The sequence below is a fragment of the Fusarium pseudograminearum genome, chromosome 3, assembly GCF_000303195.2.
Source record: "Fusarium pseudograminearum CS3096 chromosome 3, whole genome shotgun sequence".
NCBI classification, from domain to species: domain Eukaryota; kingdom Fungi; phylum Ascomycota; class Sordariomycetes; order Hypocreales; family Nectriaceae; genus Fusarium; species Fusarium pseudograminearum.
This window is the reverse complement of record NC_031953.1, coordinates 3,331,333-3,356,138: the sequence shown is the minus strand read 5'-3', so window position 1 is coordinate 3,356,138 and position 24,806 is coordinate 3,331,333. Positions and strand designations below refer to the sequence as shown.

Below are 24,806 nucleotides of genomic sequence, written 5' to 3'. Positions count from 1 at the left end.
TTCTTCTCCTCGTACTCTGTCCCTTTCACTCATACCTAGCATTCGCTCTGAAACAACGACCAACAACCGAGAACACCAGAATCCAGGACCGCGATGATGATTCGCTTCGTCTTATTTCTTCTCATTCTCTTCCCGTGTGCCGGGTCCATCCCAGGACTTCAGAACCGAGAGGTGACTTGCGGATCACCCGATAAGGATGACTACACCATCATTCAAAGTACGATCTAAGTATATACCTTGACCGCTGGACAAAGGACTGAGAAAGTTAGATCCATTCCTCGGAGACCTCGATCATGGGCAGCCTGGTATTTCTTTCACGACCGACTATGGCGACGACAGTCTGCGCTGGTTCATGGTGTACCAAAACGCGATCGACTTTAAGCCATACCGAGCTATGAAGGTAGCATGCTGCATCTCTGATAAGACCCTCTCAGCTGATGTCTGAAACAGATCCCATCAAACACAACTGTCTTCATCGACTTGACAAGCTCGTGCCACACATTCGCCGGAAGACTTGTCCGTGGCGCTGACATCAACTTCAACGGCGGAGTTCACAATCTCGGCACATGGGCAGAGCTGAACTGGGGAAGCTACCCGCTCGCATATGGCGGCGTATCTGTCATAGAAGGTACTTCGGCGTGAATTCCAAACTTGCAGAGTTAACGTAGACCAGGAAACGACGGACCAGTTCTTCTCACTTCCGAAGACGCAAACACGCCTGTCTTGGGATTCGCACATGATATTATACCAACAGCGCCTAAGGAATGCCGAGTGACCAAGGACAGTGGAGGTACGGCCCTGAAGCCAACTGACAAGAATGGCTATGATGAGGCCACGCGCGAGTTCACAAAGAGAATGCTGCGTACGTTAAAGGTGTCAATCGACAGAAGTTACCCTGCAACAATCATGTCTCACAACGGAAGGTTGGAGATCGAGTTCCTTCATGGGAACCATTGAAAAGGAAATCTGATGGGATACATCCGCCAACATCTGTCTAAGCCTCGGGATAAATGCAAATGAATGAATCACAGAGCATATTGGAAGACCTTTACGGAACAATAAGTGGAAATGAGACAGCAGTCATAATAGCAGCTACTTTCACGATCTAAGATAGTCCATCACACTACTTCCCCACCGCACTGCACTTTTATATGTCCACATCCCTGGCGCATTGCCCTTTGAAAGACCTTCGATGGCATCGGCAAAAGCAGATCCGAGACCCTCTTCCTTGATCTGACGGACTGGGTAGAGATATGTTTTGAAAGAGAAAAGAATAGCGCCGGTCTTTGGTAGACGGGTAAGCGTTTGGAGCTCAATTCGGAGGAATGTCTGCGTGTGTTAGTCGCATAATGTCAAAAGTGGAAGAGAATTACCTTTTCGATGTCCACATCTTCATCATGCTCATACGTTTCGTCGCCAGTAATGTGGTTACCTTGACAGTTGAACAACTCTGTATGTGTTTGAATGGACCACTGTGATCTGTCAGTTCAGTCATCAGATCTTGACAACGCAGTCTCACATTTGTTCTCTTTACACTCTTCCCAACCTCCAGCTTTGCAAAGAACTTTTCCATACTAGAGCCAATCTTTTCATATGACGGCACAGGACCATGGATCTCGACAAGTGTTTTGCCCAATTTTGTCGATGGATCGAAACCAGAAGGAAAACAACACATGAATGCGATGGACTGATGACCCTCGGGCGTCTGTCGCAGTAGAAAGAAGTCTTCTTCAATCGTTTCACCAAGAACACGCAGCGCCGCATCCGGACTGCCTTGAGGGAGCGTTGGAAAGGACATTCCTGTTGCGAGGTTCTTGCATGTCGAGTTGTCTTGAGATAGCTGGAAGATAGTTGGGAAACGTTTGGGGAGTTGTTCAGATAAGAGGTAAGTGTATAGTTCGCGTACTGCTGCGTCACCTTCGGGGATGCAGCCATGTACGGTTGAGCCATGGGTAGCGATGATGCTACGTCGCTGGTTGATACGATCAAGATAGTCTTCATCGATAGTGATCAACTCCGAAGGCGTGTTTGACTGGATAGCTAGAGAACAGTTAATATACTTCATATAGCGCCTATAAAATGGTCTTACCCATGGTGATGTGATATGTCGGTTTGAATGGTCGCAATTGACGTCTAGGCGCGGTCTTCCAGTCAAAGTCATGCAAAGGCTCAATAATCGGTGTCTTTTCTGGAACTGCTGCTTCAACCTTGATCGGCTGAGAGCGTTGTTTACGACTGCGCATCCATTGTTTTGCCTAACGTTTGGATTAATGCCAAAGATCATGATGTCGTCCAGGCCGAAATGACTTACAAAGTTGGTGATGACCAATGCTGATAACAAGACAGCGACTGGAAGGAGGACTAAGTTAGTAAAAGGCTGAAAATAGCCATCGAATCTTTGAGACAAGGCCATGATAAATGATAGCTACGGAACCTCAATGTCAAACAATTGCAGGTGCTTGACGATGTTTTATATCGTCTGGCGCCTTAAAGCATGTCATGTCGATCGCTTCTGTCATTGTTCTCCGCACGCCGATATCGCGTGGAGAGCACTGATAGACTTTAGTCTGGAGTACCTGATCTGGAATGGGTGTGTGGCACCGTTTGGGAAAGGCACTATCGTGAGACCCCTCTCTGCTCTCATATTATTGCCGGGATAAGGAAAGGCTCATTAACATTATCTACAAAAACCAGTCTATCTATCCGTCCAATGTATCATCTGGTATCATGTGTCGTGTATGCAGTTCCGGTCCGACCGGGAAAGAGAAAAACCAATGTCTGTCTGCGATATGCTTCTACAACTCCCATAATAATTCTATCACTTCGTCCTTCATCTCCTCAATTTTTGGCCCTGGGCTCTTGGGGTCGCCCGACTTCTCGCCCGGGCCGGGAATGTCTTCCTCGACTCGGTGGATATAGATCTGTCGGATATTCTTCCCAATCACTTCTGTGTCGACCAGATGATAACTCTTCTTTAGCCGACGGTCCATCTTGGCTCTCATAGGACTCATACTCCAGTCAAAACCATGGGCGCCCTCCCAGCTTCCTTCCATCTTGTTCAGGTCTACACTCTCCAATCCGGCCGAGTACTGAACAATACTGTAGCCGTTGGTCAAAACAGTATCAGACCCAAAAGCGAAGCGCTGCAGGAAACAGCTGCCGCAAAATTCGGAAATCTTGACCATCTTATCGACGGGAGCCTGGTGCCACGACTTCCAGTGGTGGAGACTCATTGGAAGGCGACCAGACTCGTAGAAACCACTCATATCTCCGCCCATATCCAATTGGTGGAGTCCCTTGACAACTGTAAGCTTGGTCTTGGTCTTGCTGTAGATGCACTGCTTGAGAAGACCGTCACCTTGGGGGACATGCTCATTTTTGAGACACTCCTCAAGGTGAGGGTCCAGCTCACGCAGCAGAGCAGGCGTCAGAAAAACCCCGGCTCCTCCAAAAGCCATATAGCCATGATGCTTGACTGCATCGTAATTCTCTGATAGCCCACCGATGTACGCCGGAACCTTGTGGTCATTTTTCGCAAGAATCTGGCTCATGGGGTAGAGCGAAGGAAAGAAGGTATCGTCATCGACAATCGCCACCCACCGTGTTTTGGGCGTGACATGTTGTAGAAGATCGCGAACAATGGCAAAATGCTGCTCGTTCGAGGTGATGGCCTTGTTCCATGGGTCCTTTATGGCCACTTCAACACCGCGACGATGGAACTCTTTAGTGACCGCCTCGTACTTGTGTTCGTCGCCAGGGTCTGTGATGACTGCCAACAACTGTGCATGAGTGTTGCCGAGCCAGCTCTCAAACTGCGAAAGCGACTCGTTCAACCGATCAAGGCTCGTTGCGACGCCAAACAAAAAGGGCGAGTAGTCCTCTTGCGGGTATGGCGGAGGTACTTTCAGGGTAATAGGCTCGCACGTTGGTTCAGTCCATCCTTCACAAGCCTGGTCCAGTTGAACAATCTGGGTATCCTTTATCAAGGTGTCGGGGTTTTGCGACACGATCTGGGTATCGATCTTCTTGTCCATCACAGGTCGAACGCATCGCTTCTGGTAGACGACGTCCCTCGTAAGGCCGTACGCCGAGCGTCGAAGATGATCAATGGTGGGGGCACATGTCGGTGCAAGACTGAGCTCTGGTCGGTCGGGTTTGGCAGCTTCGAAGCTCGGTAATGTCAGAAACCCCTTATAGTTGAGGAGGATAACGGTGGCGACGAAGAAGGCTAGAGCGGCGGTTCTTCGTCTGCCAGAGCGATTCCGAGAGGCCATTTCTAATGTCGCAGATGGGGATGGGGATAGTCTACGTCGCTAGACTAAAGCAGTATGACGTCGCCGCTGTCGATGTCTCAGCTATTCGTGAGGTGAGGTTCGTCGCAAAACGTCTCGTTCGATGGTTCAAGTCAGATAGGCTCGTGATGATGTCGGATCGTAAGCGGCACAGTTCCAGGAAGTCCAAGAACAAGGAAATCACAAGCCGCCCCAACTGTCGCGGTCAAATGCAGCTAAGGAGTATGGACAGGCTTGGCGCTGGGCAAGAAAATGCAAGATGACAACGCGGTAAATCGGATTGCGTCTATGAATGGTGGAAATGAACAAGTTGAATGCTTGATGCCAGAAGCAGTAAATAATAAACAAAAATTGCTATATACTCGCAGAGCCGTTAAAAGGATGCAAAAGAATGACAAGCAGCAGATAGATGCAAAGATTGAGATAAGGATGGATAGTGCAGATCAAAGGATTCAGAAATCTTGGAGATCGAGATCAATAGTTAGGGGTTCATACCCACTGTAAGTTTATGACCAGGGCCCCATAGCGAATCGCTTCGGTGGATATGAGCAAGGTGCTGACTCGCTTCGCCAGTGTGATCTTAAACCAAAGGCGACGACTGTCTTTATATTAAAAAATAAATTATGTCGGCAGTTGGTAAGAATTTCTGTAGAAAAATAAGCTTAAAATGTAGTTTCTTTTTAGTCTTGTTGCTCTATCGCACCAATGCAGCTGGTTGTTGCTTTTTCTTGTCATGAATGCTTCTCATAAATGTGGCGCAGTCATGATCAGCCACACTTCCACCGCCCCTCTACACTCATCTCATCCCACTTCATTTTATGCCCCTCCAAAACTGACCTGGAACTTGATCTCACTCACGCTCATTCAACCCATTTCAGTTAGTTGGACAGGACAAGCGGTGCCAAGCCTGGAACTCAATGAATCGTCAACAGAGGCCCAATCTCAAAAACGGCGTTGACCTTCAGCTCCAGTCTGCCTTTAACGATGGCAACTGGGCTGCAGTGATTCGCCTGGCTGAGAAGCGGGCGAGGACGTTTAATGATCAGTACTACGAGGTGCGCTTTTGTCTTCGTGTCACGTCACATGTAGACTGATTTAGTTTAATAGATTGTCAAAATCTGTGCTGAAAGTCAGCTCGATGATCCCAGTTCCAAGTTTGCTGCCATAACCGCCATCGACAAATTTGTTAGGGAGGAAACCGTTGTCAAGGATGTTGATGCTCTGGATCTTCTCGAGTGGGCTGCCCAGGGACTCAATGAGGAGGAGGAATTTCCTCAGACTCTTGGACCTTTGAGGGCACGTCTAGTCAAAGCTTCGCCAAAGGACAAGATCGGCGCCAGTCGCTGTTTGGAGTCATGTCTGTTGCATTGGGACCTTGTTAGTGCGCAACAGGTACGAGACGCTTCACCATTAAGTGTGACACCTATTAACATATTCAGATTGCAGCAATAATGGATAGATCATTTCCTCAAGAGCGAACATTTATGTTTTGGAACATTGTCATCACACACCTGTTGGCGGTTTGTGCCATGTCCTTCTGTCCAAACATAACTAATTTACGATAGACCAGCCCACAAGCACCACCTGAAAAGAAGAAGCTCTACGGGATGCTCGCTTTGAAGCAGGCCCAGCGTGCTGCACAGTTGGCCGAACAGGTAGTTCCACCCTCTTCTTCCACTATCATGTCGCTTACAGAACCAGGACGCTGCTGCAGAAGGCGATGCCAAACCACAGCCTCGAAGCATCCAGACAGAAGAAGAAATTCTACTGTTTTACGATGTTACCGAGAAGCACGGCTCGAAAGAAGACTTTGCCAAGGTCATCTCCAGTCCCGTCTTCAATCCTCTTACACAGTTCCAAAAGGGCAGAAAAGAGTTGTTATTGAGGACGATTGCCCGATATCAGCAACAGCAAGAATTTGAAGCCATCTTCCAGCTTTGCAATGATTGCTTATCTATCGAAGATGAGAACGGTCAACCAAGTCTGCTGGCGGCCGACTGGAAGGTCTGGCGACACTTTATTGACGCTGCTGCTCAAATAAAGACAGTCAAGCCAGAGTACGTCTTGTATCCCCTTGCCCTGATGTTGAACCTAACTGACAAAACAGCGTCGAGGAAACCGTCCAAAATTTGCTTCTCAAGTTCATCAAGTCACCAGATCTGCGACCCATCTACAAGCGCATCATCCTCCTGGCACGCCTTTCGGCAGCGTTCAACTTGGCATCAAATGATGAGGATGACCTTGTCGCGAACGAGCCCGCATCTTTCCGACTTAAAGAGTTGATCAACTATATAAACGATCAAGGAATTAATGCTGCTTGCTTCAACGACATCAAACCCTTTGCGGAGAAACTCGCCCCCTCTGCGCTCAAGTACCTTGCCTATGATTTTACCACCAAATTGGCCGAAGAAATGGAGGACGAGATCAAGTCAGCACGGATACGAAATTTTTCGCTGAAGCTACAATACTTTGCGGCTACCTGTCCCTCCATGTATAGCACAGTACCTGGTGAAAAGCCGATGCGTAAATGCATCGTCTCTGGTGATGAGGTCGAGGCCAGCTCGCCTGGGCCAGCTTTCTCCATTGTCGCTACATCTGCGCTCGAGGTACACAAGTCGTTGGCTGATCTAACTTCAAAGAGCCCCTCTGTAGAGGCCGAGATCAGATCTGACTTGGCTGTCATCGCCGCCCTCTGCTATATCCAGGCCGCATTCCCTCCTTCGACCGAGATTTCCAACGTGCCTACCTCTTACGCTTCTCTCCTCCAAGCATTGCTGCTGCTTGAGCACCAGCTCTCCTTGTCCCCGAAGCATAGCATAATTTCTCTTTTGCTTGTGCAACTACACCTTCGCGTTGGCTCATCGATTCGAGCTCGCGAGATCTGGGACACACTGGGAGTCAAGCGAACGATCATGGACTCACTGGCACCCATATTTTACGACCGACTGTCTACCATTGCGCCCGCTCTCATCTCACCATCAGACGAAACAGGCTGGGAGCTCTTGGAGCTGTTAAGCTCTCACTTTAACACATCCCTGAAGCTAAGAATGCCTCGACGCTTAATCGACGCTTTCGAGTCGGGAAGTTACAGCAGTGTGGTCGATATTCCTGAATACATGGAGAACCTACGCTGGGGCTGTACGCGCGTGTTGAGTCTGGTCGAGGAGACTAGGACTGATCGAATTATGGGAGAGCAGTTTTCAGAAGTCTTGACTGATCCCCGGTTTAGTAAGTGATGGCGGTCGTATGACTTTGCAATTATTAACATTCAGTAGTCGAAGTAACTGACGACAAGAATCTGGTTGAGACCATTGACTATGGCTCGTTTCCTTCATGGGATTGCAGCTCCCAATCGCCCATTTATTCCCGCCTGCGCATTGGACCTGCACCAACAGTGGGTTGTCCTTTATAATTCCTTTGAAACAGAACTGACGTATATAGAACCGCCGTGCTCACCTGTCGCTGCTCTCCGAGGCTTTCCATGAGCTTTTGAGTTACAAGCCTCCACCTATCTACAAAGGCTCGGCCGCCGCAGCCGTCCCTGGCCAGATTTTTGTTCTTGAAACTCTCAGCCAATTGAGCAACTCCTTCATCAAGTTCTCGAATGGCTCCAGCGAAGATTTCACTCCTCAAGAAGCAACATACTTTGAAGTGATGAATCTGCTCAGCACTCTCATCCCATTCACGACCGGCATCGGCAGAGCCAATCCTGTACCTGAAGAGTTTGCTCAGATCACCGACACATTAAAGATTGCTTTGGATACTCTGAAACTTGAGATTGTGGGACTTGCAACTCCTTCGGAACAAGTCACGACTCTGAGCACTTTCCACTCTCTCGCGATCCTCCGTGACACCGCCGCGGCGATAAAGAATGCTGCGCAATGGATCATCGCCTTTAACGATCGCGAAAAGGAGCGCGACCGCTCTGGTAAAAGCAACTTACCCAAGGATATTATGGCGCAGATCAAGGAACTGGTTACTGTATCTGAGGCGGCACTCAAGGAGGGCAAGGACACTGTAGCAAAGCTAAAGGAGCAAGTCTATGGAAGAGACTTTGAACCCGCAGTAAGGAAGTGGATTTTCGATGGAGCTGAAAATGTTTTGGAGATGGTGGGAGAGGGAGCAACTAAAAAGCTGGTCAAGAGCTGGGAAGCCAATGTCAAGGGTTGGCTTCAGGTTAAGTGGAGTTAGACATTCATCGATTGCTTATAGACGTGGTTTGAGATGAGATCACAAAATGTACAAGATGGGAGGATTGGAATATTTGTCGAAAGGAAAATACGTTATATTGTTTGACTCTGAGTTTGGGGTTGCTGTGTTATGCGTTGTCCCTCATCTCATACGGGTGTCTAGTCCAGTAGCTGCATGGAGATAGCTTCCTGACGTTTTAGTTAAGTCAAGTCACAGGCAAGCATGGATAAAGAATATGTTGATATAAAACAACGTCTTCCTGAACAGTCAGCTCTTGATCTTCTCGACGGACAGCTGCGTGATGGGTAGGGGTGAAGTTCCTCGTTTGGTGGCTGTGCAACAGGATACCAGCATGAAGAGCTGGTCCACCCACGTCTGCCCGGCCACTTCACTGGCTTACTGATACAGGCCATCAAAGAGGTGGACAAAAGACAAAGCGATGGCTGCTACCAAAGGACATAGTCCAAGATCGAGACTGAAGCAAAAGAAAACGCCCGAGAGACGAAAAAGAAATGCGACCGAGGGGAATCGAACCCCTCTCTAACGCTTGGAAGGCGTTAATGCTAACCACTACACCACGGTCGCTGAATGAGTTGTAACTCGTGTTGTTGTTGAGGTGAAAGGCTGTGTTGCGGTATATATTCCGCTCTAAGCTACGTGTCCTTTCACAGGGGCAGCTAAAAGTTACTATGCCCAATCCGACCATACTGCCCCGCTAAATGACTAATACGCTCTACCAATCACGTGTCATTCCCTGTCAGGGGTCTAATTGGGAGGCATCGAGCAAACCACTCCTCCTCAACCAGTCCAGAACAGTCTTCAAGCTGTAGATTATAAGAGTATAACAGAGGAGCCTTGTATTAGCTACGTACGCTGACTAGCCGGCTTCTTGTCTTGTATCTTTAGCGACTACTCTATCTGATATCCCAAGGGGCGTTGATACTGCCTATCCACTGTATTACAGTTGCTAGTAGCACAACTATCTTCTGGAAACAACTGCCTTTTCCATTTCCAGTAGATTCAGGTAAGAATGAATGAAACCTGACGATTAATTCACGTTTGATGCGTTTGACTACGTCATTTCCCGATCATAATGTAACTTCCACGCCGGAATGACCAGGTCATGGTCGAGTAATGTAATGTTGAGGATGAAGAACCGAGCCGTACAAGCTTCACTCCGAGTAGATCCGAGACGGAAGCTCCGAGTATACTCACAATTCTAGTCCTCGTCATCATGGAGTGTCACCAGTGTCACGCCGACATGCGATATGCTCCTTTCGAAACAGTCGGATCTGATCATGTGGGTTCTTTCTAATCCGCTCGCGGAACGAAGCACAAACAGGGCTATATATCGTCAGCCTTGAGCTGTGCAACTCGCGTGAGCCTCGGTTTGTGCGCGGTGACCAGGCGGAATTCCATCATGCGGCTCTGCACTGGTCTGTTGCTGTTGAGCGGTGTATAAATCGATGCTAGACTCGTTCTCTTCAGACGTCGCAACTACTGCAAGCAAGCCACATCAAAGGCACATATACCTCTTGTTTATAATCTGAGCAAAGTTTTTTCTTTTGTTGTGATCGAGACATGACATCTCGAGCAGTTGCCGAGTCACTTGAGATGACGGTCCGGCCAGTACCGCCCACCAGTGCTGGAATGGAAAGAGCAGACAGTCCTGAATCCTCGGACTCTGCCTCTATAGGCACACCGAAGCTTGAGGCTACTCAATCAAACGCTCGATCAATCAGAGATGAACTCTTGCCATCGAACAGAGAAAACAAAGACTCGAATCCGTCACAAGCGCCGATGCATACCCAGCACCCCCTCAAGAAGCATGTCCTGTACTCCATCATTATAGTAGCTGCCATCGGATTCGCCTCCCTTATATCCGTCTGCTACTTGATCGCCTACATCCGGACAAAGTCGAAGAATGAACATCCATACATCACGGCCGAGATAGTCGGAGGAAGATTCTCTTCGACAGCGGCCAAGCTTATCGATGCCGCTTTCTCCATGCTGGTAGCACCAGCCATCGTCGCAATTGCCAACTGGCACATGTTCAAGCTCGCCCGCCTTTCCGCTGTCAACGAGCACCCCGGTCGAAGCTCAGCAGTCAGCATGAAGGTTCTCGTCGAAGTCGCCAACACTGACTGGGGTTCATTCAGCCCACTCAAATTCTGGACCTTTGCTCGTTCGAAAAGACCCCGTGTTATTTGCCTTGGAGTTATTGCTATGATTTCAGCTCTGAGCTTTGCACTGTTGAGCAACGTCGTCGCATATCAAGCCGGAGTGATGCTCGAGTACTTGTAGGACACGTACTCGTTACTCCCTCTGGACTCGCATGCGACGGCACTAGATACAGGAGTATCGGAGAGTCTTCGAGACAATCTCAGTCATTTGCAGCCATTGGCATTCGAATCAGCCGCCGATGGACTTCTCAGGGTCAATGTGTCAGCCCGGTCACAAAACGGACTCCCCCGAGATGTCAAGAAGCTTTTTGATGCGCCAGTCTATCGACTTAATCTTTCCTGCGCAACTTCCGCTCCTCGCGCGGTAACGATCGAGCAACCAGATGACCAGGACCTGCACGTCAGAATCACCTTTGAAGATACATCGGCGCTTGGATCCGAGATGATACAGTATCAGGCAAACTTTGGCAGGGATGAGTCTATTCTCTCTAGAAAGTCTCTCGACGACGCCGATGACAAGTATCCAGGCATCAGATATCCACTGGTCGCTTTCAATCAGACTTCCATCTGGATAGGTGGCATCGACGTCAATCAAAGTGTAGGCATCGGCCTTGCCAATGGGAGTTATCACTTGGCACTATCGGGTGTGAATTGCCATCTTGAAAAGTCGAGTGGACATGCAGACATCAAGGTGAATGGGGATGACTGGATAATCATCAAAGACACACTGTTCAACGAGCATCGTGATCCCCGACCAGATGAACCAATGTCACGTCTCACATCTACACTGGAGATTTTCGATGATGGTCGTATTGGGAGAGCTCCAGGACTGGGAGGGCACTTGCTACGCGCTGCACTCAACACAACGAGCGAGGGCTACCATCCATCTTGGAGGCTGCAAAGTCTCTTCGAGGCCTTCCTATGGTACGAAACAGCAAGCAGACAGACTCTCCTAGACAACAGCCCCGCCGCCAGAACGGGATGGTATCAGATCCAATGTGACACCGACAAATACGCCATGACCTTCATCCCATGGATCCTTCTTATTGGTCTCATAGCACTGGGAGTCGCATGTGCAATAACAGTCGGGCTTTCGATCGACTCACGGAAAGTGCACTCTTTACGGATTGGACGGAGTCTGGACTCGATCCGATTGACAGCTGACGTCGGAGTGGCTGTAGACAAGCAGGTTCTTGAAGAGTGTTCGACCTGGCACGGCTCCAGACTCAACAAATGCGCTGACGGTGCGAGGTTCCAGTATGAAGCAGATACGCGGTTGGACAGTGACACCGGTCTTTACTCTATAGGCATTCGTCTTCGACAGATATCGCGGCCACATGAATGATGCGGTCGTTGTGGTAGGGAGTGCTGACTGTCGGGTGGCTGCAGATGCTTGACAAATAGGATCAAAAGGTAAGTACAGCATTGGGCGTTTCCTTAATCGTTGTGTTTGTCCCACGTCTCGATTTCCTTCTTTAGCAGACACAGAAGCCACTTCTTCTTGGCCGGTATGGATGACTGCCCACTTTTGACCGTGGTACAGGCTATGCGTCAACGTCGTGGAAGTGTAATGGCAGAGTTGTGGATTTAATGGTATATGATTGGGAAACACTGTAGTATTTGTGTTTCCACGGATTTCCAGAGGCGGTGTGGATTCGTCCCAGAGACTGTGAGAGGAAAGGATATCGTTTTCATTAGTAGTGATATTATGACTGGTAATTAGTGGCATTATAAGAAATATACCACAAGTTCAGGTTCCGAACCTGAGTCTTCCCACCCCCGAAAGGCATGTGGTACATTTACACACATGTCGTAACTGGAAATGCTACCTACACCAACTTGGGTTCTTTTTATGGGAAGTATCTGAAAGGTTCAGTCAAGTAGTCTTTGCATAATCGTATAGAGATAGATATGGCAAGTCAGTTGAGATGGACTCCTTTATTAGAATACACGCTGGCGGTAGACCAGACTCGTTGAAGTTGAACAACTCAAACTCTTAACACCACGCCTCCATATAGTACAAGTTTATCAAACTCCTTTGTTATGTTACAATGCCTTGGCGGTCGATAGTTCTATGACTGGGCCATGTTCAGCGCTCCACTACGCCGTTGAGATTGCCATTCCCTCAGAACCAACCTCGTCCTTCTCTTCTTCGCTTCTCAGTCTGCAGACACAATTAGTTTTGGAATCTCAGCACGACATCCATTGATTGTGATACATACCCACTCTTGCTTGCAGTCACGATAGGCCCTATCAAAATGTCAACGATCCATCTAGTACAGTGCCCAGAACAACATACTGGAAATACTCTCCACACATGTTCTTGTCGCCTCCATTCCTAAACAAACATCTATAGCTTGCCTGGGCAGCCTCCTGGCAAGGGTCATAGAACTCGCTCTTGGATTTACTGTGCGTCATCAGCATTGCGCTCGTCATAGGACGGATCTGACTTACGTCTCAAACTTTCGGCGCTTATCGTCAGACCAGGCTTGAGACTCAGGGTCTTTCACCTTGGGAGGCTCAACCGTATCAACGGTACCTTTTGGTGTAGAGGAGGACATTGTTGATGGCGTCTTGATAGAAAGCGATCAAGTGTTGCAAATCCGCTGGTGGAGGCGAGATTGATTTGGGGGATAATCGGGAAGAGTTGGGGCGGGGCCGAACAGCTCCGAAGTGGGGGGTTAGCATGAATGTTCACCCTAGAGTGACACGATGGCTTCAGTTTTATAGAAGGGGTCATTCATAACTGATGAATAAGTAGAAATAAGTAATACCATTGTTCTTATTATTATCACTACTTTTTATCTTCATTCGAAAAGTACAGGTACTGTCACACAGTCTTGGGTTCACGCCAATTTATACGTAGAATAAAAAGAGACCATCACCTGAACTGTTTAACTAACACAAGCATGTCAATGCATTACTTTAGATGCGAGTTAACAATATTTTGCATAGACTAGCTACCAAAAACCATCGTTACTCCATGCTTTTCTCTCACCTCTGGTGCTCTCCAGTAGCCCATCCCTCGCTATCCTTATCTTTCTCGTCGTCTCCTGGCTACAGCACAAACCGACGTCAAACTCTTTCAAGTCTTCATCGCCCATAGTAGCAAGAGCAGCCAGACCAAGGTACGAGTGGTACATATCCGGTGGCCCTCCAACAGCCTTGGAAAATCCACCAATGCGATGCTGCGTGACATCTAATAGATACCGCCGCGAGGAAAGTACGTTAATGATCGAAGGGTTTCCGAGCATCTATGCCAAATGTTAGAGACGTTCGTCTAGTGCCGCTGAAAGACTTACCGCAAGTGTGCCTCCAACCCACCAACAGTAACACGTATCAGCCTTTTTGTTCCATCGTCCATTGAAGCCGATGTGGCCATATTCGGCCGCGCCAACCTTGGACTCTATAAAGTTTTCCTCTACCTCGTCGGCTTCTTCTTCCTGGGGGAGATATGCAAACGGGCGAGACGCTAGAAACTGAATGAGACCTTGACGGTTGGGGATCCCTTCTTCCATCGCCTTTTCGAGAGAATGGGCCGACGTAGAGTCCAGTGGCCTGTCTAATAGAGAAAGCGCACCAATCGCGCAGTATGCGTATCCAGCTAGGGATGTTAGCGAATATTGCGAAAGATAATTGAGGTTTCATACCATGAGATTCGTGTTGTGACGACTCGGCCACTCCGCCATCATAAGTCTGATTGTGTTAGTAAGGGAACATTTCCAGGCGCAATTGACTTACCTGGCCTCTTTTAATGTGCGCAATCATTTTATCAACATCCAAATCTTCCACCCACGCTTCATCACCCTCTTTCACATCTCCCCTCAACATCCACCGAATGCTGCTTGCAAGATAGCTGTGTCGCATATCCCTCCCGCCCACAATTTTCCCATCCCAGATATTCTGCCCAAAACTTCCATCTTCTCTCTGAAGCCCCTTCAACCACTTCAACAACCGCACTCTATCCACCCCCTTGAAAGCCGACCTTGCCTCGTCTTCATTTTCAGCCGCGAGACCTAGCAGCACGAGCGCAAAGAAAGTAGCTGCGATATTTGCAGTGCCCTTGTAAGCCTCCTGTCCTGACAAGGCGTGCGTTGAGCTTCCGCAGAAACCACCCGCTGGGTGCTGCAGACTGAGAACCCAGCGCCGAACTGCATCGCGCTCAGATGAACTCAAGGGAACAGAGAAAAGATCCAATGATGAGATGGTGAAACATGCGAATGTGAGCCGGGTAGAGTCGTATGCCGTGTAAGGCGATGGTAGATACGTCTTATGGCAGCGCTGCCAATATTTGATGTGCTGCTGCTTATCCAGCGACGGATTACCTGAATCCGACATGGTAACCAGTTTCAGTCGCGATACTGAGATTGTGTAAGATTGAGAACACAATTGATGGAAACTACTCAGATCGCATCCCTCGACTGGGGTAAGATCCGCAATCTCAAAGTCCTAAGCTCACTCTCAGCTCCAGGACCACCAGAAGAGACGCCACGACACAAGCACAGCCACATTTGTCCCGCAGCGCCATAAGGTACCCTACCAATGTGATTCGCCCGGGAAGGACCCCACTACAGCACGGCATGTGACGCAACGTGTAACTAATTCGAGCCCCTGGCAGCTTTTTGTTCGTTGCGTCCCTACTAACATCAAGACGGTTCAGCGTGACCAACAACTTGATCAAGTGCTTGCAGACCGCGCTTGTTACTTTGCTCGAATCTTTCTTTCTCTCTTTTCCTTGATAGACTCCTGTGTTTCAAAGAGCCTAGCTTTTGGCTTGCTTCTCTTCTCTACGCCCCTGGCTGGCTACAACTCGACATAGACGACGACAACGATACCCAACTTCTACCTGTATAGACACCAAACCGCAATCATGGCTCTCATATCCGCCAAGACCATTATTACTTCCGTGTCCCTCTTTCACCTTACCCTCGGCTACTTCTTCCTCACCAGTCCAAGCTCCATCAATGAGCAGGCACTCGTATTCATGATGGGCGACAGCATGGGAATGGTAAGTCTGCGCAACGCTGGTTGATGCTCGACTGTACAAGTTTGTGCAAGCTAACGCACATCTTCCACAGCCCTTGGCCAGAGGTTTCGAGGTGCAAAGCTCTCCTCTTGCCTTCCTCGCTGTGATCCTCATCTTTATCGGCTTCAGCGATCTGGTTTCTCTCTCCATGCCTGATGAGATTTGCCTTGTCTATCACTGGGGCTCACAAGGTACATCACCATTCCTAACCTTCGACGAGTCCATGATAGCTGACAGAAATTTCCAACAGCCCCGATCCGATCGTTCATCTCCCTCGTTTTCGTTGCCTACGTCTTCCTGTTTGGCCCATCGTCGCCCATGTTCGGCAAGTCCTCTGTTGGACCCGCGTATCGCCCTGCTGGCTGGGGCGGAGACATGCTCAAGAACCGTCTGTTCTTCACCTTTATCTTTATCGAGACCATGACATGGTTCTGGATTTGGGTTACTCTGCGTGAGGAGCGAGACGCCATCATGAGCAAGAAGTCCCGAAGAAGAAACTCGCATTCTTTGTAAAGAATTGGTTATAAGTTTGGATCAAGGGTTGTTTGGATATGACAATTTCCCTCTGGGGAAAACTTTCGCAACTCTACAAGCTAGGATAATGGCGTCAAGATTGCCAGCTTGAATACCTGGTTGGAATAGACACTGTTTTAATCAAGCCCCTGGACAAATACACAAAAAAGTACTTCGACACACATTGAGACTGCCAATCTGTAGAAAGTTGCAAATAAAATAATAGTTTAACTCTATAGTTCCATAATCGTATATAACAAAAAGAGGTATCCATAAAGGGCCGCGGCACCATCGCTCGATGGGCCGGAAAGCTTAAGAATCGTACAAAGGACACAAAGTCAACACAAAGCTGGGCGCCGACAAGCTTTTATAACCCCGTGATAAAGAAAAACCGCTCCCATCGTTTAGGCAATTATACTAGTATCTTTCGTCAAGTCGTTGAAGCACTTTTGAACGGTACGGTGATGCACAATCTATGCGTTTGTAGGAGCCTTCTTAGTAGCCACCGTCAAGGGTTTGGTGTCCGACTTGGCGATAATGGTGGGCGCAGGCTCCAGCTCATGCTGAGACTCATTCTCTTCAAAGATCTGCTCCTCAATCTTTTCGCCCGGTCCGCCTATAACCGGGCTAAAGACATCGACTTCTTCCACATCATCGTCCATCTCTGAACCTTCGTCCTCCTCCTGAATGGTGATTTCTCCAGACCGACGTCCCAGACCAGAGGCGCTAGCGCTGCGGGAATGCGACCCAGATCCACCGTTGCGCTGGCCTTGTGAAGGTCCACCAAAGTTGTTAAGAGTTGGACCTTTGAACAAGTTCCGCTTTCGCTTTGCAAACATGATACCCGATGCAAAAGGATTGGGCGATCCTGGAGCCTGTGGAGGGCCTTCGGATGGCATGCCTTCATTGAACATGGTCAAGGTTGGTGGAGTAGCCCGAACGAGCCGGATATTGGAGGGGAATGAGACCGAGGTAGGAGTGGCTGGGAGGACCTTTACCGAATGATGAGGTGAGTGACCTCGCTGGAGAGGCGTCTTTGACATTGAAGTAGAAAACGAAGCAGCTGAACTTGTTGAAGATGCCTTGGAGTGGGTGTGGTGGTGATGGTGAATCGATCGTACCGATGACACAGAGGACGACGTCGACTTTCGGCCTCGCAGTCCAGCTGACGACCGCCGAACAGTCGATCTCGGTGTGAGAGGCGAAGGAGATAACGACTGCCGTTTGTACGATGTAGCGAGACGAGGAGGTTGCATTGTTGGCGATGGCAGACTTCCTGAAGCCGTTCTCTGGGCACTGGCTGCAGCCGTCTTTTGGCCGTTAGCCACAACGCCCTTCGGTAGCGAGGCTGTCGGTTGCGTCCCGGGCGAGGTTGCGGCAGGGTATTTGCTAGTCTGTGGTCGTGAGCTTCCGTCTTTACTGCTAACCGTGCTTCCCTCCTTCTTATGGAGGTCGGGGGTGCTCTGACTGGTTCGCCTGGCATGGCCACGTCTTCTCCGCGTTGCGCTCTCAACGAGCCAATGCGTCATATTCTTCCAATGGGTGATGAGTGGCTGACTTGGTCTCCTTCGAGGTCTCTCGCTGCCGTTCTGCTGTTGATGCTCGTCGCTGGTATTCGAAGCAAGGGCGTCCGAGGTAGTAACTAGATGAAGGGTAGAGCCTCGAGACCGAGCGCTGCGTATCAGGCCCTCCTTAGGGGGCGGTATAGGCCGGCGCTGGCGAGACGTCGAGACGGATCGTATCGAGTCCTTGTCGACGGGTCGCGGAGGTTGGTCGCTGTCCACGTTCAATCCTCCAGAATCCCTAATTTCCGGAAGCTGTGGAAGATCAGACAAAATGTAGTCAACGTAGTGCGCACTTCTTCGCTCGCTTCTACCCCTGTTTCGGGAATTCGACTTTTCCAGCCTCAGTTGCCGTCCAAGAGCATGCGCATCGTCCCATTCGTGCAAAGTCGGGGCCATTCTCTCCAGACGACTTGAAGCGGCGGATAATCGTCGTATGCTGCGACTGTCAGTCTCCCTCTCCCTCCGTTTTTTCTCTCTACGCTGCATTTTTCGCTGTTCCTTTTCTACCAACAGAGCCCACCAGCCAGCCAGAGCATCGCACTTTTGTGCAAGCACACTTTCTATAACACCATCAATATTGACTCCAGCACTGCGCATCCGCTGCAGGCAATCTTTCTCTAAAGGTGTGGAAAAAGGTGGCGCTTGCTGAACGTTCAGAATAGCCCTTTGCGTGGGGGCATGCTCAGCCAGGAACGAGTTGGAGAGAATCTCGGGCAGACCTGGGCGTAAAAGCGGTCGTTTCGATAACAATGCCTTGATCAACGGAACCGCGTCAGGGGGCATATGTTCGGGGAATTTGGGTTCCTCGCTCAAAATTTTGGTTCGGGTGATGTTGTCGTCGTCATCGTCAAAAGGAAGCTCGCCACACAAAAGCGCGTAGAGAATGATACCCAGACTCCAAACATCAACCTTTTCGCCTGCGTATTTCTCTCCTTTCAGCATTTCTGGCGCTGAGTAGCAGATGGTCCCGCAGAAAGTCTGTAAATGGTTGGTTCGGCCCTCGTACTCTCTTGTGAACCCAAAATCGACCAACTTGACGTTTTCGTGCTTGTCAAAGAGAATGTTCTCCAACTTGAGATCGCGGTGGACGCATGATTGGTTGTGAACGTAGCTGACCGCACCAACAAGCTGTGTGAATATCTTTTGAACTTTGTCGACGGGGAGAGGACCGTGTTCGAGAAGATGGTTGTAGAGTTCATCGCCTGGGAGTGTTAGTATCAGTGTTGACAGGCTGGATCTGGGATAGCTACCAGAACAATACTCGAGGACCATCCAGACCATGTTCTCCGTCACAATGACCTCATATAACCTCGCAATATGCGGATGTATGAACTGCCGGTGGTGGTGAATCTCGCGCGCGAGGTTCGAGTCACCCTTGTTGGCAGACTTGAGGACTACCTACGCAAGGTCAGTGGCTGGCTTCAATGTGCTAATGTGCTGATGTGTAGCGGACCTTGGAGCCATTGGTGAGCTTATGCGATGCGAGGTAGACCTTTCCAAAGGATCCTTTCCCAATTAATCGTCCAAGAGCGTAGTTACCGACGGATTTCAGATCATGGCTCGCGAATTCGCTGGGCATTACGTGTTAGCGGAGTTGGTTCACAAGGGAAACGGGTCGTACTCGAGAAGCTCCTGATACGAGCGGGCAAGCTGTCAAATGTTAGAATTATGTTTCCACGCAGTTTTGGAACTGCTTCTAATGTCATCAACACACCTTTGCCTTGCGCACAAGCTCAGCTTGTCCTTTTAAGGCCTGCATCCCTCCGCGCCGGATTCCGCCAAGCCGCGCCGCGAGGAGGGAGACGGACTATGGGGTCGGATACACTCGGTAACGAGCAAGAAAGGATCGATTTTCGTCGAATGATGGCGAGGAGTCGACGGGAATGTGTCGGTCGAAAGTGGCGTATTAATTTTAAAAATGCGGAAGCACATGCAGAATTGACCAAAATGCGTATTAGATGTGGTAAGGACAGACTCGCAACGGGGTATTATGGTCGAAGTTTAACAGGTGGTCATCAAGTAAGGAGTATTATGGAGCCTAGTGAGTTTAATGCGGTCGTGATGAATGTTTCGTTTCGTTTCGTCGGGTGCTGGATCATTTGGTTGCGGTCAGACTCGATCGCGGTCGACGGACAATTGAGCAGCAGTTTGCGGATGGTCAGGCGATGAAGGACGATGACTGAGGAGTTTCGAGGACGCAGTCAAGGGAATGACACGAAGGATAAAAATAAGTCGCAGAAAAACGGAAGAGGATTCGTAAAGTTGAACAAGTCGAGGTGAGGCACGGCGACAACTGATTGTTGTACGGAGGAAGTGTCAAGGTTTGGGGTAATTATTGGAGCTGGAGATTAGATCCATCCAGTGGAGGTTGGTTGGTACAGCCGTAAAGTACAGGGGTACATGTGACGTCTGCAGCGCTTCGTTGGTAAGCGAGGTACCTAATTCGTAGTCAGCTGTTGTCTCTGTCCTCGATGGCGTCCTCGAAAACAATACATATATTGACAATGAGACGCCTGGGATTCTTTTTTCATCTTTAAATAAGCTTCATGAATATCTACAGATTGCTGGTAAACCCACTCATCCCCTCTTCCGGTGAGCACTGGTATAATAGCACGAACGTGTCTTTGACAAGGGGATAAGCACAGTAGGGGATGGCCATTCGTCTGATGATGGGATTTGAGGCCCTTTAATTAAAACAAGCAGGGGAGCCTCAAATCGAGGTCTAGGGTATTTTCACAAGCTTTATGTCATTGCTAACGACTGATTGTTTATGGTTGTCAATGGAGCATCTTGGTCTGTACAGGTATGATAGTAGGCGTAGTAGTAGGTATTTACATGGTAATGTGTTGATGACCTGCCAATTTCTGTTGGGCGAAATTCCATCTTCCTTCCTTCCTTCTTGCCTTGATTCACAACATAAGCAAGGCAATAGTCCAGTCAAAACATGATCAACCACTAATCTCGTTTCTTATCCCTCCAACATCCGACTTTGCTTCCTTTGTTATTTTCCTGCACATTTGTTGTCACTCAGAATTTATACAAAACTTGCACCCAAGTTATTTAGTAGCTGTGGCGTCTCGCATGCGGCCCGGCGAACCTAAACCTCTTGCCCGCAATCAACCCGATGCTCGGTTAGCACCCATCCAAAACATGGCACGATTAAGACCCAGAGATCTCTGGAATTAACCTGATCAAGTTGGTTGATCCGTGAGACTAACCTGTAACCAGCATGGCATCATCACTGACTAGGTCCTCCAGGATAGGCAATACCCATGCCCTGGCTGTTCGGATATACAGAGTCTCTGAGTTCTGACTCGACAGTCATCGCAAGAAGGATCAGGCCATCAGATGCAAGCCTGTTGGATGTCTACCTAGTCATTCCAATACCACAGCGGCATCTCTGTACAAAGACACATCTCAGCGACAACGTCACATACCTACTCACCTCGATGACACAAAAACACGATCATCCCAATTGTCGCTCAAGGATCCCGTCACATTTGTAATACTGGAATAACGCCGATATCTGTTGGATGAGGTCTTGTCCGAAAGGTCCGGGCCCGTTATTTAATGATCCATGGACCTTGAGAACTCAAAATTGGACTGGTATGTACAAACTGGTCAAAACTCGTTTACAATAAACTTCATGCCCACCTACCAATAACAGCAGACTGACTGTCCGGATAGAGTTTTCTTTTGGCCTGCACGCACGGGTGCCTGCGCTAGTTGCGCCGACATGTCGCGATTAAGGTTTCTTTGAAGCTATCAAGACAGGCACAGCTTGGATTGAGCTTAGTCTAGTCCCTCTTACGACTCCCCTCTGGAATGTGATTTTTGCAGAAAAGAGAGGCCCCGAAGCTAAGCCTACGATACAACTACACTATACGCGGTATAGAGTACCATGTGGTCCAGATGTCTATCTGGATCGAGGCTTGTTGGCATCCACAACGGTTGACCTGATTGCTTTTCGCTCGTCAAACCAGCACAGGGCCATCGGTTATCAGACTCTATTTGAGAAGACGGTATCCCGGCTGGCTGAAAACATGTCTTCTCTTACCGTTTGAGCTTTGTTTTCCAACGGCTGATGGACAAGGACTTGTCAAACGTTACTCCTTGTTTCCTTGCCACTTACACATCAAGATGGCCAACACAAAAAAACTCCTTGGCCTTGTGGTCTTTGTCGCCTGGGCTGAGGCATTCTGGAGAATGTCGTGCAGCATTATCCAAACTGGAAGAGTTGACCCAATCATCGCCCCTGGGACATTCTCAGCACATGTTCACAAACTCTCTGGTGCCAGCAATATCGGCATCGACTCTACATTCGAAAGCCTACAAGCCTCGAGATGTACTTCTTGTGAGGTGCAAGACGATAAGTCGGCCTACTGGACACCACAGCTGTTCTACCAGCATGCCAATGGTAGCTTCCAGATGGTGCCAAATGGCGGCACTGTCATTTACTATCTCGGCCGCGGCGAGAATAGATCCAACATCGAGCCATTCCCTCCAGGCTTCAAGATGTTGTCGGGAGACAACTTTGTCCGATCATACGACTCCAAGAACAAGACATACAGCAACGCCAGGTTTAAAGGTCGTCCAATCGCAGACAGAGTTAGCTTTGCGTGCCTTGATAGCTCTGGGCCTTCAAAAGAGCGCAACTACATGTGGAAAACGGACTGCGACAATGGCATGAGAGCCCAGATTCACTTCCAGTCGTGCTGGAATGGCCAAGAGTACCAACGTAACCAGAGTCATGTCGCCTACTTGTCACAGATAGACAATGGAATCTGTCCTCCGAGCCACCCGCGACAGCTCCCACACCTTTTCTTCGAGGTCATTTATGGCGTCAATAATATTGACAAGAGCAAAGGTGGAAGATTTGTCTTTGCAAACGGCGATACAACCGGGTATGCGTTCCACGGCGACTTTCTCAATGGCTGGAATGAGGCTGTGCTCGCGGCTGCCGTCAAGAAGTGCCTCAACAACGACAGTATCAATGGCCAGATATCTAAATGTCCTGTGCTCGCTGCTTCGCAAACACCCTACTTTGACGACAACTGTCCCGAGATGGCACCCCTTGTTGACGAGAACGTCCGAGGCATGCTTGATGCTCTTCCAGGTTGTATCAAGCCCTTCAGTGGCCCAGGAAGAGCGTCACCGGTGGTATGCGACTCGAAACCCGCTATCAACGATCTCGGAGACGCAGGTCTTGGGTCCATGTTTGATCCCTCTCCAGGTGACATGGTTGGTTCATGGTCTTATGTCGGTTGTGCTGCTGAAGGCACTAGCCGAACACTGAACAAATATGCCACAAACTCGGGCCAAATGTCTATTGAGTATTGTACAGCATCATGCAAAGCTCAAGGATATCCCCTCACTGGTATGGAATGGGGTAAAGAGTGCTATTGCGCTGGCGAACTCACCTCTGGCGCATCATACATGAAAGCCTCAACCTGCTCATCTACTAGAAAGATGATATGCGTGGGCAACATGACACAATATTGCGGAGGGCCTGGTCTTCTCACCATCTGGAAAGATACTTCTTACACGCCGCCCGTTGAGCTTGTTGTCGGCCAGACCCAAATTGCGAAGGGCATGGCCACTTACCAAGGCTGCTGGGCTGAAGGCAGCTCTGGAAGGGCGCTCTCATCGGATCGAACTGCAGATTCTGTAGGAATGACCAACGAGAAGTGCGTTGCGTTCTGTCAAGCGGGTGGTTGGGCGTATGCTGGCACCGAGTATTCGCAAGAATGCTACTGTGGCAACGACATCGGCAATGGTGGATACGACCTGAACGATATCTCCCAATGCTCGATGCAGTGCAAAGGAAACATTTTTAGTTACTGCGGCGCAGGCAACAGACTGAGCGTCTGGAAGATCAAGCCGGCTGAAAAGCCTACAGGACCGATCACAGCAGTTAATGGCGCTGCCCTCTGGACTGGCTGTTATACAGACGGAGGAGCAGGCGGACGCACACTGCCGAGTGCTTCATTCACAGGATCGTCCGTTTCGATCGATACATGTTTTGCATTCTGCAACAAGCTCAACTACCCGCTGTTTGGCATGGAGTACGGGCGAGAATGCTATTGCGGGTATGCGCCAAAGACCCAGGCAACTGTTGCACCTGATGGCGACTGCAAGATGCCCTGCACAGGCGACTCTACCCAGAAATGCGGCGCCGGTAATCGGATATCCATTTGGAATAACACCATGTACACTCCAACTGTCAGCACGGAGGGAGTGAACAGTCCCCCCAAGTATCTCGGCTGCTATACAGAAGGTGTTGAAGCTCGGGCTCTTGGTGATGCCAAGACGACCGACAAGAAGAAAATGACTGTCGAGATTTGTGCAGCATTCTGTTCAAGTAAAGGTTATCCTTATCTTGGAGTTCAAAATGGTCAGGATTGCTACTGCAGCAAGAAGGGACCATCCAATGGCAGTGTTGAGGCGCCTGCATCGCAATGTGGCATGACATGCAAGGGCGATAAGAAGCAGAAGTGTGGTGCGACCAAACGGCTCAACGTCTACAAGCTTGCCAGGGTATCCAAGACCAGCTCGACAACGAAGTCGACGGTGAAAGTCGCGGCGGCCAAGGTCCAAGGTCAGAAGCCTGCATCCAAATCAACAACACTGTTGAAGGCAACCGCGGCAAATAAATCCAAGCCAACACCAAAGACAAAGACCACGTCTACAACCAAACCCAAGACATCACCAAAGTCTAACAAGGTTACGGTCCAGAGAGTCGCCGCCAAAGCAACCACCACAGCGAAGAGTAAGGGAGAGACGAAAGCAAAGAACAAGAGACCAACTACCACTACATCATCAACCAAGTCGAGGAAGACCAAGAGAGCGAGGGTATGAGAAGGAACGAAGCTGTTCCAATCGACATGTGACATGACCTTAATGCCTTATTTGTATAACAATTTCTGACGCCGACCTTGATTCGGCATAATGTATATATTTCAGAACATGATCTTAGTGTTCTTTCAAAATGATTTATGGATTAATCGTGAACCTAATTTGTCCCTTGTCTGTCTTC

The 24,806-nt window shown here is 49.2% G+C and overlaps 10 protein-coding genes across 10 annotated transcripts, besides 1 other annotated feature; 5 read left to right on the top strand and 5 right to left on the bottom strand.

The window, feature by feature from the left end:
• Positions 1–93: 93 nt before the first annotated feature.
• FPSE_04501 (uncharacterized protein) lies at positions 94–642 on the top strand (the record flags this gene model as incomplete). The annotated part of the gene is made up of 3 exons (XM_009257619.1): positions 94–217; positions 255–400; positions 451–642. The coding sequence occupies 3 exons, from the start codon at positions 94–96 to the stop codon at positions 640–642; spliced, it is 462 nt and encodes a 153-aa protein (XP_009255894.1).
• A 456-nt stretch (positions 643–1,098) lies between these two features.
• Positions 1,099–2,413, bottom strand: FPSE_04500 (uncharacterized protein; the record flags this gene model as incomplete). The annotated part of the gene is made up of 5 exons (XM_009257618.1): positions 1,099–1,329; positions 1,374–1,472; positions 1,520–2,040; positions 2,090–2,255; positions 2,312–2,413. 5 exons carry the CDS (start codon positions 2,411–2,413, stop codon positions 1,099–1,101), a joined length of 1,119 nt encoding a protein of 372 aa, XP_009255893.1.
• Positions 2,414–2,795: 382 nt separating this feature from the next.
• FPSE_04499 (uncharacterized protein) lies at positions 2,796–4,274 on the bottom strand (the record flags this gene model as incomplete). Its single annotated transcript, XM_009257617.1, has 1 exon — positions 2,796–4,274. One exon carries the CDS (start codon positions 4,272–4,274, stop codon positions 2,796–2,798), a length of 1,479 nt encoding a protein of 492 aa, XP_009255892.1.
• Positions 4,275–4,895: 621 nt separating this feature from the next.
• Positions 4,896–4,917: a repeat region.
• A 292-nt stretch (positions 4,918–5,209) lies between these two features.
• Positions 5,210–8,483, top strand: FPSE_04498 (uncharacterized protein; the record flags this gene model as incomplete). The annotated part of the gene is made up of 8 exons (XM_009257616.1): positions 5,210–5,347; positions 5,400–5,684; positions 5,732–5,812; positions 5,858–5,947; positions 5,994–6,349; positions 6,400–7,520; positions 7,568–7,686; positions 7,734–8,483. The coding sequence occupies 8 exons, from the start codon at positions 5,210–5,212 to the stop codon at positions 8,481–8,483; spliced, it is 2,940 nt and encodes a 979-aa protein (XP_009255891.1).
• Positions 8,484–10,064: 1,581 nt separating this feature from the next.
• On the top strand, positions 10,065–12,011 carry FPSE_04497 (uncharacterized protein; the record flags this gene model as incomplete). The annotated part of the gene is made up of 2 exons (XM_009257615.1): positions 10,065–10,783; positions 10,871–12,011. The coding sequence occupies 2 exons, from the start codon at positions 10,065–10,067 to the stop codon at positions 12,009–12,011; spliced, it is 1,860 nt and encodes a 619-aa protein (XP_009255890.1).
• A 780-nt stretch (positions 12,012–12,791) lies between these two features.
• FPSE_04496 (uncharacterized protein) lies at positions 12,792–13,227 on the bottom strand (the record flags this gene model as incomplete). Its single annotated transcript, XM_009257614.1, has 4 exons — positions 12,792–12,830; positions 12,889–12,916; positions 12,966–13,073; positions 13,121–13,227. The coding sequence occupies 4 exons, from the start codon at positions 13,225–13,227 to the stop codon at positions 12,792–12,794; spliced, it is 282 nt and encodes a 93-aa protein (XP_009255889.1).
• Positions 13,228–13,626: 399 nt separating this feature from the next.
• Positions 13,627–15,004, bottom strand: FPSE_04495 (uncharacterized protein; the record flags this gene model as incomplete). The annotated part of the gene is made up of 4 exons (XM_009257613.1): positions 13,627–13,920; positions 13,969–14,270; positions 14,317–14,362; positions 14,408–15,004. The coding sequence occupies 4 exons, from the start codon at positions 15,002–15,004 to the stop codon at positions 13,627–13,629; spliced, it is 1,239 nt and encodes a 412-aa protein (XP_009255888.1).
• Positions 15,005–15,536: 532 nt separating this feature from the next.
• On the top strand, positions 15,537–16,205 carry FPSE_04494 (uncharacterized protein; the record flags this gene model as incomplete). Its single annotated transcript, XM_009257612.1, has 3 exons — positions 15,537–15,674; positions 15,745–15,883; positions 15,943–16,205. 3 exons carry the CDS (start codon positions 15,537–15,539, stop codon positions 16,203–16,205), a joined length of 540 nt encoding a protein of 179 aa, XP_009255887.1.
• Positions 16,206–16,678: 473 nt separating this feature from the next.
• Positions 16,679–19,349, bottom strand: FPSE_04493 (uncharacterized protein; the record flags this gene model as incomplete). The annotated part of the gene is made up of 2 exons (XM_009257611.1): positions 16,679–19,168; positions 19,224–19,349. 2 exons carry the CDS (start codon positions 19,347–19,349, stop codon positions 16,679–16,681), a joined length of 2,616 nt encoding a protein of 871 aa, XP_009255886.1.
• Positions 19,350–21,910: 2,561 nt separating this feature from the next.
• FPSE_04492 (uncharacterized protein) lies at positions 21,911–24,628 on the top strand (the record flags this gene model as incomplete). Its single annotated transcript, XM_009257610.1, has 1 exon — positions 21,911–24,628. The coding sequence occupies one exon, from the start codon at positions 21,911–21,913 to the stop codon at positions 24,626–24,628; it is 2,718 nt and encodes a 905-aa protein (XP_009255885.1).
• Positions 24,629–24,806: the final 178 nt, after the last annotated feature.